Below are 17,808 nucleotides of genomic sequence, written 5' to 3' on the forward strand. Positions count from 1 at the left end.
CAAAGTGCAGTGAAAAGTCAGTTCTAATATATGAGAGGTCCTTTCATAAGTTTGATTACAGCAGAGAAGAAGCTATTCTTGAATTAGGTAATTCATCTACGATAATTTTCTGTTACAAGGTTAATGAGCATAGAAGCAGGTCCTTCAGCCCATCATTTCTGTACTGACCAACAAACACCAAATTACACTAATCCCTTTTATCTGCGCTTGTTTCATAGTCGACTATGCCCTGCTATTTTAAGTACCGATCCTGATATTTTTTTAAATGTTGCGAGATACTTGTCTTAACCACCCTTTTAGGCAGCATATTCCATATTTCTACCACTCTCTGGATGGAAAAATTTCTTCTCATATCCCAACCACTTGCTCACCTTAAATTTATATCCTCTGGTCTTAGCTGTCTTTCATGGGGAAAAGATTCTCACAATCTATCCCTTTCATAATTTTGTATGTCTAAATGAGATCCCCTTCAGCCTCCTCTACTCCCAGGAAATCCAGTCTCTCTCCATAACTGAGTTCTTTCATCCCAGGCAATATCCTGGTGAATCTCCTCTGCACCCTCTCTCATGCCATCACATTCTTCTGATAATGTGCTAAGAAGAACTACACATGATATTTCATTTGTGACCTAACCAATGTTCTATAAAGTTGAAACAAAACTTTGTTGCTCTTACAGTCAGTTCTGATATAACGCTATAATTCCGTTTTGTGCAGTCTCGCATTAAAAGTATTTAGTGCAATAGCCACGCCATTTATATTAACGTGGCCAGGACCACGTTATAGCGAATACAGGTAAGGAAAGTTTGCTTTCTACAAATAACGGTAAAGCTGATTCGCATTGAAGAAGCACGCGTTGTAGCAGAACCGACTGTATATTCTACATCCGAGCTGATAAAAGCAAGCATCCCATACACCTCTTCATCACCCTGTCTACCTGTGCTGACATCTTCAGGGATTGCACACCAAGGTCCCTTTGTTCTTCAGTACTCCTTAGGAATCTACCATTCATTGTGTATATCCTTCGCTTATTAGACCTCTCAAAACGCATCACTCTGCACTTATCGGGATTAAGCTCCATCTGCCATTGGTCTACTCAATTTACCAACTGATCGATAGGAGATTGTAGCCTGAGACAATCCTCACTATCAACAACACTAATTTTTGTGCCATCTGCAAACTTACCAATTAAACCTTCGAGATTCACATTAAAGTTGATAATGTACATGACAAACAGCAAGGGTCCCAGCACAAATCCTTGTGGTACATTGCTGGTCACAGGGTTCCAATTACAAGAACAACCCTCCAACATCGCCCTTTCCCTCCTATTTATAAACCGATTTTGGATCTGGTTTGCCAAATCCCAGGGCTTTTACATTTTGGATTTGCCTTCTATATACGACCTTGTCAAAGGCCTTGCTGAAGTCCACATAAACCACATCAACTACACTACCCTCATCAATATATTTAGTCACCTTTTTAAAAATAAACTCAATTAAGTTAGTAGGGTAGGGTTTCCTTCAAACAAATCCATGCTGACTATCCCTGATCAATCCCTGCCTTTCCAAGTCGTGATTAATCCTGTACTTCAGAACTGTTTTCAAATATTTCCCTACCATTGACATCAGACCACCTGGTCTGTAATTACATGGCCTATCCCTGCTGCCTTTCTTTAATAAAGGAACCACATTTGCTCCCCTAATTAACTATTCTGCTCCTTTGAAAGTATTAAGGAAGAAGTGAAACTCAGTAAATGTGAGAATTGAGCACTGCAAAATACAGAAAATTTTCAAGTTGCGGACTACAAATAGTAACAATCTTGTTCGACGTTTGCACCTGATATAAGAATATCTTTGTAAAACTTAAGTTCAATGATGTGGTGTTTTCCTTACCAGTCTCTGGTAATTCTGGGAGAGCATGAAGACCATGTGTTATCTTTGGAGACAGCATGCTGAAACACAAATTGGGGAAAAAAAAATTTAATGAAATAAGTTTAATGGAACGAAGAACTATTAATTTAATTCATTTGTGGATTTTAATAGAAAATTTGAATAATTTCCTTTACTTTTATAAATTTACCTGCAATATAAAATGTACTTCATGCAAGTAGTCTGTGAAGAAAACTACTTAACCTTCAGATCTTTATAATAAAGCCCAACATTCCCCTTTTTGGACTGTCAAGAAATTAAAAATACCAACTTTCAAGTAAATAACAAATAAATATAGATATTATCTGAATTTTGTGCTCAGCTCAAAATGAACTGCCTAGAAAGAAAGCTATCTGCAAAGGTCAATCAATCTGACAGGAATCTGTCCTCAGGGACAGGGGACATGAGAGATAATAGCAGAATGGCTATGTTACTAGACCAATTTGGTTGGATCCTAACTGACCTAGCAATTGACTCATCATTACCTGCTAACAGACAATAAATGTTGATCTTCCAGCAACACTCACGTCCTGAGAAAAATGTCAGCAAGTAGGTAGACGTTTAATCATATTGAAATATTGACACATAGAAGCCAGTAATTCAAAGAACTGCACTTCTAATTTAAAATTTCAGAGTGTAAAATAAACATAGGACTATATTGAGATAGAAGCTAAAATAAAGATAAACATACTTTTCAGTACCAATAAGGGTGTTTCACAGTAATTATAAAGTCAGTACATCTTTCAAAATCTAGCATACCCTTTCAAAAAAGTAACCTTTTCCAGAGTTTTTACAATATGGTAGCAGTGTTGGAGTGAATATTTTTGTCAATTCATCATCACAAGGGAGACATCAGTCTATAGGAATACTGCAGTGCACTCTATGGAGAACCAAGACTCTGGATTTCCCTGTTATTCTTTGCATATAGTGATCATGACGAATGCTGGCAGCTTTTTTGTAATTACATATAAAAAGTAAGGTCATTGTGAATAACAAAATTCAATCTAAGTTCAGCAGGATTGTTAACATTTCACATGTTAAAACCAAACAATGTGATATTTTAATAAAACAGTAAAGTAAGAAAAACCTTGGGAGTATCTAACCTTGGCCTTGGTGAAGATCTATCCACCACTGGAGGAGGCGGACTAGATGGTGGGGTAGATTCTAAACATTAGAAAATAACAAGGAACATCAATTTATGAACAGGTCTACAGTTTAAATTATCACATTGGTAACATAAGCTTCAAGGAGAAAGTGAGGACTGCAGATGCTGGGGATCAGAACTGAAAATGTGTTGCTGGAAAAGCGCAGCAGGTCAGACAGCATCCAAGGAGCAGGAGAATCGACATTTCGAGCCCTTCTTCAGGAATGAGGCCTTCTATATTTGCCCAACATTCCCCTTTTTGGACTGTCAAGAAATTAAAAATACCAACTTTCAAGTAAATAACAAATAAATATAGATATTATCTATTCCCCTCATTCCTGAAGAAGGGCTCATGTCCGAAACGTCGATTCTCCTGCTCCTTGGATGCTGCCTGACCTGTTACGCTTTTCCAGCAACACATTTTCAACATAAGCTTCAATAAATTCATTAAAACATTTATATTTCTAATTCTTTCCAATTAGAGACTATATTCCTTATAGTATAGTGAGTGTGTTCGGATGAACACAATTTCCCACTTATATATAATGCACATTTTAATAGCCATTATGTAATAATCTAGATTATTTTCACTGAAGCTATATTATTTACAATAAGTATCTAAGTTAGTTCACTGAGCTTGAAGCTTTTTTTTCAACCATACTAGGTAACATCATCAATGAGAGTCTCTGGTGAAGTGCTGGTGGTTATGTCCTGCCTCTCTATTTGTAGGTCTTGATTTCTTAAGAGGAGTGATATCATTTCCGGTTCTTATTTTCAGAGGAAGGTGGATGGGATCTAAATCGATGTGCTTATTGATGGAGTTCTGGTTAGGATGATATGCCTCTAAGAACTCTTGTACGTGTCTTTGTTTCGCCTGTCCAAGGATGTGTGTGTTGTTCCAGTCAAAATGGTTGCCTTCACTGGGGTCATTTAACTCAGTTAATTGCCAAGGGAGCATCTGATAGTGTGAGTTTCTCAAATGTAAATCTTATTTTAAGCTGGTCAACACATCAAACTATTTTTGACAGTGTTATAGGAGTGAAACTTCCTCCTAGTCCTTTATAGGGGACTGAGCTCCCATTTGCAGCTAAGCAACAGAAAGAACTGTGTTATTCACTCGTAAAGCAAGCCACTGCTGCTTCAAAATGTCTTAATAGATTATATCTTAAAAGGCATCAAAATGCTAGTTTGCCTGTAAATATGAAGATACTTGGCCTTTAGGCTTTTCAGTTGGACTTCACCTGGAGAGGAGGGTTTTGTTTGGCTGCTGGAAGAGAGTTTGGCTGGAATCTGATTGACTTTAACAAGGCCTGTTCTGCTAAGGGAGCCTTGCATTAAGAATGGGTCTCCTCAATGAGAGGAATTCTTGCTCTCAAAAGCTGCTGCTCAGACTGATTTCCAGCAGTCCTAGCAATTCCAGCAATGCCAGAATACAGTACAGGATGGGACTTAGATCACTGAGGTCTCATAAAGATCAAATATAGACACTGGACCCAGGTAAATCTGGGATGTTTTGGACAGAGAGGGATCAGACAAGCTAGGAAGGGGGTGTGTAGGTTGAAGTGGTTGTGAGAGTGCACTTTGAAGGCCAGAGAGGCAGTGACAATGTGCTAATGGCAATAATACAGAACCCCAATTGAATCCCATCATTACAGAATTAAATTTGAATTGAATAAAAATATTCTGGAATGAAAAGACTAGTTGAGTGGTTACCGCGTAACTCTTCTTGATTGTCATAAAAATCCATCAGGTTCAGTAATTCTTAAAGGAAATCTGCCATCTTTAACTGGTCTGGCCTACATGTACCTCCAGATGAAACATGGCAAAGTGGTTGACTCTTAACAGCCCTCTGGGCAAGTAAGGATGAGCAATAAATGCTTGTGATGCCCACAGCTGGTGAATGAATAAAAACAAAGTGGATGGGCAAAATGGAGGGTTGAGGGAGATGACATTTTGGGGGGGGAGTGACCCTGATGCACACTGGGTACCCATTGATGAATATAACCTGGCACTCCCTTTCCACATTTAACTAAATGTATTTAAAAAACTGTCCTTTCCATTTCTCATGGTTGAGTGCATTATGGCAGTAGAGGCTGACTGAGGGTCTTGAGTAGGCAATAATAACTATTTAAAGGCTTGAATAGGTCTAATGACAGGCAGCGTAATGGTTGCCTCACATATCCCCTGTATTATGGGACAATCATGGGCAGGAAGACAGTAGGCAAGCCATCCAATATTGTTAATGTGCTCAAACTGCTTAAAACAGGTTCACTGAGATGGACTTGCTTAAAATCTAGCCTTTAAATATGGATAGCAATGGCACTAAAGCATTTCAATTTTACATACCTTTGAAGTTGACATATGCACACCTTTTGCTCTATTCTACCTGACTGCAAACTGATCATGAGTACAGAGCTTGAGCATTGCTGAAAAAAGACATTCTTTCAAAGCTTTTCATCTTGGATTCTTAAGATAGTTTACAAGATAACCAATTCAAAGGGAAAACCAACATTTATACTACATAAGTGGACTCAGTTTGATAGAGACATTGCCATGGAGAACGCACTCATTAATGTGGATTGACAGTTAACTGCTGGGTTTTGCTTTAATTCTAATCAAGGCAGGTTAACTGTCATGTCCCGAGAAATAAATCAGTGATTGGTTGGCATTTATTTTGTTAAGTTGGAATGTGTGCAGTGCATGAACATATTTATTCTGTCTGCAAAGAACAGAATCTATGTATTAATATATGTAGCTTCCAGTACACACAAGTGCACTACACAATGAGCCCGATTGACAATCCTGAATTGATTGCCAACTATATCCAGTAAATATTGTTCAATTGCAGAATCATATGTAATATTAAGAGTTTTGCAAGCATAGGCTGGTTGGCTGCAGTTAGTATTTTGCTTGTTGCAAACAATGGCAGGGGCATACTGTTGAAATGATCCACAAGTCTTTGGACTATACTGACTATATTACTGACATCAAACTGGCATAAAATTCATATACAGGTCATTCTGTTATAACATGTGCTTTGTCAACACAAATTTGCTGGAACGCAATTGACAAATTGGGGGACACTTTCTACAGCATGAACTTTTAAAATGTGTGTTGGCTGTAACACGACTACAGCACCAACACTTAAAGCACTTTCTAAAGAGCGATTTTCCAATTAACGGGGTTGCACAAGAACATAACTATTACATTATAGAAGAACTGACTGTATCACGTTCCTCATTTGTATGATAGAATGTCTTTTTAGCTTGATGATCGCGTCCTGTTGGTGGCGAATACAATTCTTGTTGCTGCATTGTAGCAGTGACAAACAGCTAGCTTGTACCCTACTCTCCCAGGGTGATCTGAATTGGACTGGCCATTTTTCAGGAACAAGAGCGACCACGTGTGGATACTTCATGAGTTGTGCAATATACAGCAAGAAACAATCTGATTAGATAGCTGTTATCCAACAGATTGGCTTGTTGAAACCTATTTTCGCATTAGGTTTGCATGGCATGGGCATTACGTATGAGTAATACAGCTTCTAATTTTCTTTTTGATGAGAAAACCTTTGAATACTGAGGCATCAACTTCTGAAACTGGAATTCAATGCATTGACCTGTGTGGCATGCGCGGAACCTTGGAGCAGCTACACATGGTCAAGTAGCTTAGAGGGAAGGTTGCTGATAAGGCCAATTTATAGGGCATGGAACTGCAGAAATACAATTCTGACCAGTGAAGGTAGGTTTGTGGTAGGTAGTAGTAGAGACCGCTTTGGTTGATTTCGCAACTAAGATATGGAGAAAAGGGAGCTTGTTAATCTGTTCCATTTCATAAATGAACTTGAGTCAGAAAGGAATACGTTAAGACATGTAAGGAAAATTTTAAATGCAATTACAGATAAAAATTTAGCAAATGCATCATCTAAATAGAAGAAATATCCAACAGGTAGGAGGTTAGGTGCCATTTCATTGAAGATTGGTTTTCATGGATAGTTACATCTATTATTATGAAAGTTATATGTAGTTCATATGGAAACTAGAATATTAATAAAGGAGGTCTTGGTTTTGCAAACAACAAGAACATTTACATGTACTTGTTTCAAATCAATAAAACAGATAACAGTCATTTATTGGTTCATTTCTCAGGGCACTGTCCTGACAATTACAGTCAACCTCTCTGGTTTAAAATTTAAACAAAATCTAGAACTTAACTGTCAATCAACATTGTTGTGCATTGTCCATGGCAACTACTCTACCTGAGTCAACTTGCCGACCAAGAAACAAATTCCTGTCATGAAATATAAATGTTGGTTTGCCCCTTGAATTGGCATTCTTGCAAAATGTTCTGGAGAGTGTAAGTCAAAAAGCTTCAACAAAATATGTCTTCTTTCAACAATACTGGCATAAAAATGTGCATTGAAATTACTATTCTCAACTGAATGCACATGGAAAATCACCAGAAGCAACAAGTGTGACTAAAATGTGAAGTTGATCCAGATAAGAAAACATGAAACAGTACTTCTGATGTTTAGCAGATAGGTATTAAATTTAAATACTGAACCACAGAAAAGATATAGCACAGAAAGAGGTAATTAGCCGTCATGTTTGTACTGACTAAATAAACTAGTCACTTATCTAATCCCACTTCAGCCCAACAAGCCTCCACCATCTACAAGGCACAAGTCAGGAGTGTGATGGAATATTCCCCACGGCCTGGATGGGTGCAGCTCCAAAAACCCTCAAGATGCTTAACATCATTCAGGACAAAGCAGCCCAATTGACTAGCATCACATCCATAAATATCCAGTTGCTCTGCTACTGATGCTCAGTAGCAGCATGAACTATCTAAAAGATGCACTGCAGAAATTCCTCAACTGCATGTCATATAGTTCATGTCTTACATTCCTATTCTTACAGTCAGTCCCTTTCCTAATGAAGGAAAGCACCCCATATATTTTCTATACTTTCAGGGATCTGTGAACATGCATGCCAAGGCTTCTTACTCTAAATCTCAATATCCCCTGTTTATTCTGTACTCCCTAGCTTCATTTGCCCTCCCCAAATGCATAACTTTGCACTTCTCCAAACTGAATTTTATTTGCCACTTTCCCTCCCACTCAACTAAATTGTTGACATCTACCTGCAGTTGACAGCCATCCTTTTTGTTATCACCTACCTGGTCAATCTCTTTATCATCCTTAAACTTCCAAATCACACCTCCCACATTTAAGTCTAAACTATTACAATATGCCACAGACTGCAAGGGATCCAATCCTGAGCCCCGTGAAACAACACTGGAAACCACTTCATTCTTGCAAAAATACCCTTTCAACAGATACTGCCAGACCTATCTCCTGGTTTCTCCAACACTTTGCTTTTATTTTAGTTTTTTTCTGACAGTCTGTTATTGTCAAATGCCTTTTGAAAATTTGTGTAGACAACATCCATTACATTACTTTCAACAATCCTCCTCATTACTTCCTCACATAATTTAATTAACTTAAATCATGCTGACTATTCTGAACTAATTGGTGTCTCTGCAAGTAACATTTAATCCTGTTTCTTAGCATTGATTCTTATAATTTGTCCACCACCAAGATCAGTCCTATAATTATTTGACCTAACCCCTACACCCTTTTTGAATGTGCTCATAGACCTCCAATTCAATAGACCCTCATCTTCATCTAGCGATGATTGGAAAATGATCATCAGAGCAGCTGTTATTTCCTCCCTGGCTTCCTTTAACAGACCAGGATACAATTCATCAGGTCCCAGTGATTTATTCGCCTTCAAGGTCAGTCATTCCAATATTTCCCTGCTCATTTTATCTATTTTTTCATATCCTCCGCATCATCGCTCTCGTTTGTGAAAACAAAGACAAAATACTCATTTAGAGCCACACTCACATCTTCTGCATTCAAGCAGACATTAGGCCCAATCTTTCCTTATTCATCCTCTTGTTCTTACCATTTCCTTAATCATCCATAATGTCCCGATTTGGATTTTTGGATTTTCCTTAACTTTACTTGCCAATATTTTGCCATATCCTCTTTTTGCTTCCTAATGTCTGTTCATTTCACTCCTGTGCTTCCTATACTTCTCTAAGTTTTCAAAAGTACATTTAATTATTTATTTGTTCTCACATTATTCTTTAAATTACCAGTGTAGGCAAAACTAAGAATATTCTACTACTTTCTAAAACATACCAAATGAGGATTGCTTGCGATTTAGCGGGCTATGAGGTACTTTGGGTGTGGGCTCAGATAATGTCCGTTTATGCTTAGTTGTCAGTGGGGGTAGAGGCGGTCGTTTCTTAGTTGACGGGCTGTCCGAGGTAAAGGTGGCACTTCCAGAAGGAGGACTCTTGACAGAAAATGGTGGTGGTGGTGGTGGGACACTTGGAGCTAAAAAAGCAATAAAATCAATGTAAATTAACTTTGCATAAGTATTTTGTTTCTGTTGAATAATTTTTCAAAATTGAGTTGATTATCATTCACTCATCTTGAAAACCATATACAATCAATAGTACAGTTTCATAGCAGAAACCTTAGCTAAGATTCAATTATTCCAAGCAATTATGGTTTTACAGAAAAAAAGGGGTGATGGTTAAGTGGTATTATTGATGGGTTATTAATCCAGAAACTTACCTTAATTCCAAACCCACAGTAATGTGGTTGACTCTCAACTGCCATCTGAAATGGCCTAGTAAATCACTAATTTGTACTAACTACTGTAAAATCTCAACGAAGAAATGAAACTGGACAGGCTACTTGGCACTGGAAATGACAGTGGCTGAAAGAGCCGTAACCATCCTGCAAAGTTCTCCTTGCTAACATCTAGGGAATAGTGCTAAAATTGGGAGAGTTGTCTTACAGACTAGTAAAGCAACAGCTGACATAGCAATACTTACAGAATCATACTTGACAGACAATTTTCATAGATGCACCTTAGAAAGCAACCTATCTGGATGCACCACAATGTGGTATGGCAACTGCTCTGCCCAAGATTGCAAGAAACTAAGAGTCATGAATACAGCCCAGTCATCACATAAATCAGCCTTCCATCCATTTACTCCATCTATATTTCCCACTGCCTTGGGTAAAACAACCAACTTAATCAAAGACTCCTCCCACACCGGTTATACTCTCTTCCACTCTCTTCTGTCAGATAGAAGATATAAAAGTTTGAATACACATACAGACAGGCTCAAGAACAACCCTTTCCCTGCTGTTATTAGACTTTTGAATCTTTCAAATGTTAATTCTGATCTCTCTCTGCACCTTGTCTGCAGCTGCAACACTGTATTCTGTACTCTGTTTTGCTATTCTAATGCACTTTGTATGGTGTGATCTGCCTGTATAGCATGCAAAACAACAGTTTTCACTGTATCTCAGTATGTGACAACAATAAATAAAACTGAAATTCAATGTCCCAGATGCTGCCATCATCATCCCTGGATATGTTCTGTCATGACCCAGCATATTCCACAATCATTAAAATCTAGCCAGATGATCAACTCTTCTTCCATGGACAGTGCAGAAGGATGTGCCAGGTGCATTACCAAGCATACCCAAAAGTGAGATGTAAACCTAAGTGAAGCAACCAAACAGCTTAAGCAGCAAGTGATCTCATAACCAATGGATCAGATCGAAGCTCTGCAGTCCTGCCACAACCAGATGTGAATGGCGGTGGACAATTAAACAATTCACTGGAGGAGGAGGCTCTACAAATACCTCCATCCTTGACAATAGATAGCCCAACACATCAGTGCAAAAAATAAGGCTGAAGCATTCACAGCAATCTCCAGCCAGAAGTGCCAAGTGGATGATCCATCTTGGCCTCCTCCAGTCATCCTCAGCATCACAGATACCAGTCTTCAGCCAATTCAATTCATTTCATGTGATATCAAGAAACAGTTGGAGACACTGGATATTGCAAAGATAATGTGCCATGATAACACTTCACCAATAGTACTGAATACTTGTGTCCAGAACTTGCTGCTCCCCTTGGCAAGCTGTCCAGTATAGTTACAACACTGACCTCTACCTGACAATGTGGAAAATTGCTTAGGTACGTCCAGTATACAAACATCCAACCTGGCCAATTACCAAGCCATCAGTCTACTCTCGATCATCAGTAAAGTCATCAACAGAGCTACCAAGCAGAACCTGCTCAGAATGCCGAGTCTGAATTCTGCCAGAGCCACTCAGCACCGGACTTCATCATAGCCTAGGTTCAAACATGGAGAAGAGAACTGAATTCCAGAGGCGAGGTGAGTGTGACAACCCTTGGCAGCAAGGCTGCATTCGAATGAGTATGGCATCAAAGAGGCTTAGCGAAACTGGAATTCATCGGTATCAGGGCAAACTCTCCACTATAAGTTGGTTATGGTTGTTGCAGGTCAATCATCTCAGCTCCAGGACATTTCTGCAGGAGTTCCTCAGGGTAGAGTCCTAGTTCCAACCACCTTCAGCTGCTTTATCAAGAACCCTTCCTCCATGATAAGGTCAGAAGTGAGGAGGTTCGCCAATAATTGCACCATTTGCAATATCTCAGAGACTGAAGCAGTCCATGTTCAAATGCATCAAGATCTGGATTACATCCAGACTTAGGTTGACAATTGGCAAGTAACATTCGCACCACACAAATGACAGGGATTGACCATCTCCAATAGGAGATAATCTAATCACTGCCCTTTGACAGCCAATAGTGTTACTATAACTGAATCCCCTACTATCCACATCTTTGGAATTACCATTGACTAGAAACGCAACTGGACTCATCACATAAACACTGGCTACAACAGCAGGCCCGAGGTTAGGAATACTGCAGTGAGTAAGTCACTATAACCAATCCACCATCTACAAGACACAAGTCAGGAGTTTGATGAAATACTTCCCACTTGCCTGGATGAGTGCAGCTCCAACAACATTCAAGAAACTTGACACCTTCCATGACAAAGCAAGCAACCTGCTTGATTAGTGTAATATTCACAAGCATTCACTCTCGCCAACACCAACGCTCAGTAACACCACTGTGTATGATTTACAAGATGCACTGCAGAATTAACCAAAGATCCTCAGATAGCACCTTCTAAACCCATGACCACTTTTATCTAGAAGGACAAGGGTAGCAGATGGTTTCCCTCCAAGACACTGACCATCCTGACTATTGCCGTTCCTTCACTGTCGCTGGATCAAAATCCTGGAATTCCCTCCCCAAGAGCTTTGTGGATTGTAGTGGTTCAAGAAGGTAGCTCACCATCAACTTCTCAAGGGCAACTATGGAGAGACAGTAAATGATTGCCAGCCAGTGATGCCCATGTCTCAAGTAAATTTTAAAAAGTGCACCTTTGACATACATAGGATTGAAAAACCATATATTACAGATTGTTTTCTGTTCTTAACAGTTAAGTTTCAGAAGTAATTGCATTTGAAAACACTACACAATAGCTAATGGTGCTGTTAGTAAATACAAACCTTTGATAGGGATTCTGGGTGGAATAGGAGGCCCCTCTGATACAGGGGATAAAGACTGAGATTCTGTACTTCGCGACTGATTGGTCAATCCACAGGGTTGTTCACGTCGGTGCTCTCGTGATATACAGGGAGAGTCTTTGCTGATAGCCACTGTGTTAGGCTTCTCTAGACTTGTTGAATGTTTGCCAGCTGGCTGGTAACAGCTGTATGGCCTAAGAGAACGTTCCCTTTTAATAGGTCCCTGCTTTTTGAACAGAAAAACAGAAATCTTACATAAAATTGCCAATCATTTTGTAAATAAAATAAGATTGAAAGTAATAATATATTTTCAGAGAGAAGGTAATGGATGTTAGCCCGAGGTACTACATGAGGGATTCCAGTAAGTTGAGGAGCAGAATAATCTGCCCGTAATATTTTGGTCAAGCTTACTCTATGCAAATGAACACCAATAACATCAGTTAATGATATTATTACATCTTAACAGACTACATAATATAGTATCTACAACAGGCAATACAAATAAATCTAGCCCAATGGTAACTATGTCATAAAGACCCATCTGGTTCACTACTGTCCTTTAGCGAAGGAAATCTACTATCCCTACCCGGTTCGGTCTACATGTGACTCCAGACCCACAGCAAAGGCTAATTCTTAATTACCTTCTGAACAATTAGAGATGGGCAATAAATAGCTGCAATGCTACATTCGTGAACAAATAAAGAAAAACTACATGCATGCAGATGGGAAACGTTGCTTTGCTTCTAAACTGGTCTCCAGTAATATTCTCACTTAAATGTTTGTCATGTAGATTTTGATTTTGTGCATTAATATTAAATAGATGACAGCGAATTGGAAAGACATTTTACAGCATTGTTGATTTTAATTTCTATTGACTTTAGATTGATGATCACCTGTTTGACACCATCATACAAAGTAAAAGTCTACTGTGTTACTATTATAAGTGAGAAATGTTGTCTTGCAAACATTTTCTAATGGATATAGGTGTAATTCTTTGCTGAGGTCCTGGAAGGTCTACTATTGCTACTGTCAGTTGACAGAAAATACCGCCCTCTGATCACAATATAGTGGATGTCTAAAAGCCAATTTTAACTTAATGGAAGTTACAACTGTGGGCCAGAGCAGAAGATGAAACATTTGGCTGCCCATAACATGAGGCTTGTGAGACCTTTAACACTTGGCGTCATTTGTTTGTCCATACTCTTGTCTCCTGCCTACGATGGCATGAATAATGTCATAATTGGCAATGTCAAAATTGGTATGGAATCAGGCTACTACCAATGATCTAGTTATAATCTCAGTAAGAGAAGCAGATTGGGAGTGGAGAAGTGGAAGGGTTTGTCAAATCTCTAATCTGAAAGGAAAACATTTTGGGACGGAAGATGCCCAAAATCACTCTTGGGGCCAGAAGGATCAGGCTAGGTGCTAACACACAATGAACATTTTGTTAAACAGTCATTTACTTTGGCAAGTCCTATTTCTGCTGCCAGCATATTCTGGAAAGTCAGAAATCTTCCAGGTTATAGTTGAACAGCATGGTTAAAACAGGGTGTATACTCTTAGACTGCTATTAAGAAATGACAGTGTCATTTAAATGAGGTTTCTGCTTCTTTGGCATGGGCAATCTGTACTGTTTGAATTCCGGTATTACAATAATGGAAGGAGAGACAGTGTTGAGGAGACATGCAGGCTACATACTGAGGTTCTACCTGCCCCAGGTATTGTGAAGGATGGGACTGGCCTCGCTGTCGCGGAACGCTCCAAAGTAGTGAACTGTTTCATATCACCTGTCTTTCATTGAGAAATTTGCAAAGAAAAACACCTTTGACCATCAGTTCATCAGAAACTGGTCAGCATGCAATACCCTCAAGAACCTGATGGAAAAGAAGAGGGTGGGTCTTGTTGCATAGTTCCCTGAGCAGGCTGTCAAAGTCATTTGGCAGAATGCCTCATCACCAGAACTTTCTAACAAGCACCAAGACATAGCTTGGCTGGTGTGAGAAGGGCACTACCTGTGTGACTACAGTGTTTTTATGGTTTTGGTCTCAGACCAGTGCCTGCGTAGTCGCCTTTGCATTCGTTTTTACGTATTTTACCGAGTGCAAAGTTAGGTCGAACCTCCTCGTGGTTCCCCCTGGTAACGGCCTATACGAGGAAGCTCCTGACGGGGGTGATTTTAGCTGTTTTAGTGGCGTTTTAGTCTAGTTTTATCAGTGTTTTACCATTGATTTTATCTTTGGTTTTAACCTGATTTACTGGTGCTTTGCGCCACGGCGGCTTGATCGTTTTAACCGTTGTCTGAGCAGTACTCGATATAGTCCGGCTAATACGACCTGGTAGAAAAGATACGAGACGGCTGGTGACCTGTCGGTCTACGGGAAACAAAATTTTGGCGAAGGCGTTATGGCTGATACCAAAGTATCCGGTTGGATGGGAGACCGGGTGAACAACCGTCCCGCACGGTGGCTTTTGGCGGCTCCGTGTGTAAAGTGTGCGAGCCAAAATCGGACTGTACAATCCGTCTCAATTCAGACACAGACGGATGAGACCATAAGAATTATTCCGGCAAGGTTGTCCTCGGGCAGGCACGAGGAAACCTTTAATATAGTCCAGAATAGTGACAAAATTCGAAAGACAATGCTGGGAGAGAAAGCCCCTCTACAGCCAAGTCCATCTAAGAGCCGGACAATTTATAATTCGAATTTTAAAGGGCCTTTTAATTTTAATCGAAGTGGAGTTTTAGAGAGACAAGAGAGGGAGGATGAGGGTAGGATTATACACCCGTCCAATAGAGAAACTAATAAATTAGAAATTATAATCAATTACCCTATAGAAGATTTTAGATGTAGTTATTGTAATAACATCTACAATACTACGGGGGTATTTAGGAAACACTTAAAAGTATGTCGAGGGATTAATTCGGTCAGGATAAGGTGTAGCAAATGTACATGGGAGGGTAGCTACCAGGCAGTAGCGTGCCATTATCCAAAATGTAAAAGAGATGGGGATGGTAGTATAGGTGCTTGTAGTAACGTTAACGATAGGAATGTGGAGGAAGATTTAGAGAAACCCTTTCAATGTCAGCTCTGCTCATTAAAATTTAAATCGGCTAGAGGATTGGGACAGCATGAAAGGCATGCACACCCTAACTTGAGAAATGAGAAAAGGAAAGGGGGTAAGGCGGACAAAATAGAGAATAATGGTGGAAATAAAAGGGGTGTATGGTCTAGAGAGGAAACTGAAATGCTGCAACAATTGGAATCTGAGTTTATTGGTTGCAGAAATATAAATAAATTGATAGCGGATAGGATGGGGTCTAAAACTGCAAAACAAATTTCAGACAAGAGACGATTATTAAATAAGAAAAATAAATCTAGTAAGAAGGATTTAAATTTAGATGAGCTCCCCAATAGTATGGATGAAGATGAAGGAGAGGATAAAGATAGAATTGGAAGTGATCTGATACCCGACAGGAGCGTAGAAGATGAAAATCAGGATAGTACGGATGTTAGGGAATGCCCGAATGGCTCAATTACAGATTTGATAAAAATAATTGAAGAAGATCTGAAGAAGGGTAAAAAAGGTTGCAAAGAGTTTGATAAGATTATGGGGGAGATTGTGGGTAAATTAGGAAAGAGGAAGGAGGATGGTAGGAAGAGTAAAACAAGCGATAATAATAGAATAAAATCTAAAGCCAAGGATAATGGACGAAAGAAAAATAGGATGGTAAACAACGCTTTAAAGAGATACAGTGGGAAAAAAGGGAAATTTAAGGAGGCACAAGTCTTATATAGAAGTAAAAGGCAGTATTTGGCAAGAACTTTAATAGTTAAAGCCCCTGTTAATAGTAAATGTCCCCTAAGCGAGAAGGAATTGGAGGAATATTTTAAAGAGAAATTAATGACTATAAATGAGAAAAATAGTTTAAGGGGTTTTGCCAAATACAAAAATCAAGGAGAGGAATCCCTGGACGCTGCTCTATCTGGTCCTGTGACGGTGGAAGAAATCGATCAGGCCTTAAGGGCGATGGACGTAAACACCGCCGCAGGACCAGATGGGGTAACGTTAAGGGAGATTATTAAAGGTTTTAACAAAGATAATTTAATACTGCCTAGGGTGTATAGCATTTGGCTACAAAGTGGTAGGATCCCAGATAGGTTAAAAACTAGTAGAACAGTGTTAATCCCAAAAGTGAGCAGTGAGGATAAACTTAAAGATATAGATAATTGGAGGCCAATAACTATCGGGCCAATCCTGCTCAGACTTTTTACTAAAATCGTGGCGGGTAGGCTTAATAAGGTAATAGTTTTAAACAAACGTCAAAAAGGTTTTATGTCTGGTATCTCAGGGTGTGAGGAAAATATTAAAATCCTTGAGAATATTATGAATGGTGCCAAGAAGAGGAAGAAAAATTTAGCTGTAGTCTTTATAGACTTGGCGAAAGCTTTTGACATGATAGGGCATAAATTAATTATTACTGTGTTAAGAAGGCTTCATCTTCCGGTATTATTTATTAAATTGATAATAAATTTATATGATAATAATTTTACTCAGGTAGAGGGTTCTAGCTGTAAAACCGGGAATATTCCCATTTTACGGGGGGTAAAACAGGGTGATGCTCTATCACCAATTTTATTTAATATAGTTATGGACCCATTACTTTGCACAATTGAAGAGAAACAAAAAGGAATATTTCTTGGGGAGGACGGATATAGTTGTCATTGCGCAACGCTTGCGTTCGCAGATGACGTTGCCTTGATTAGCGAAACTTATGAGGGGATGGTGTGCAATTTGAAAATAGTGGAGAAATTTTGTAATAATACCGGAATGGGGATTAATATTAATAAAACTAAGGGCTTTTATCTTACCCATAGAAATAAAACTTTTATATACAACGATGTAGTAAATTGGAGTATTAACGGGGGGATTATACAGTTTATAGAGCCGGGTGCTACTGACAAGTATCTTGGGGCCAAAATTGACCCATGGGTGGGAGTCATTAACACCGAATGGGAAAAACAGTTAGAGGAATGGTTGAGGAATTTAAAAGGGTCTCCTCTAAAACCAGGCCAGAAATTTGAAATTTTAAAAACATATTTTATCCCTCGACTGTATTTTTATCTAATTTTAGCGGAAGTTTCTCTTAACTATCTTAGTAAACTGAACAATATTATTAAAAATGCGGTGAAGGAAATCTTACATCTTCCTCAATCTTTTACGGACGGGGTGCTTTACGCAAA

General features: G+C 39.0%; 1 protein-coding gene across 2 annotated transcripts in view; it reads right to left on the minus strand.

Annotated features, from left to right (window-relative positions):
- The window catches only part of unm_sa1614 (un-named sa1614), a 268,689-nt gene that overhangs the window by 26,080 nt on the left and 224,801 nt on the right, over window positions 1-17,808 (minus strand). The window contains exons 22-25 of one of the 2 annotated variants that reach the window (XM_087994717.1): window positions 12,551-12,791; window positions 9,278-9,475; window positions 3,029-3,089; window positions 1,890-1,948 (exon numbers count right to left, since the gene is read on the minus strand). In XM_087994717.1, coding sequence (XP_087850843.1) covers window positions 1,890-1,948; window positions 3,029-3,089; window positions 9,278-9,475; window positions 12,551-12,791 — 559 coding nt within the window. Of the gene's footprint in view, window positions 1-1,889; window positions 1,949-3,028; window positions 3,090-9,277; window positions 9,476-12,550; window positions 12,795-17,808 lie in introns of both variants that reach the window. The other variant, XM_087994716.1, reaches the window with a different exon arrangement.

The sequence above is a fragment of the Chiloscyllium plagiosum genome, unplaced genomic scaffold, assembly GCF_037043375.1.
Source record: "Chiloscyllium plagiosum isolate Xiang-an unplaced genomic scaffold, Cpla_swu_hap1 HiC_scaffold_15, whole genome shotgun sequence".
Lineage (NCBI taxonomy): Eukaryota > Metazoa > Chordata > Chondrichthyes > Orectolobiformes > Hemiscylliidae > Chiloscyllium > Chiloscyllium plagiosum.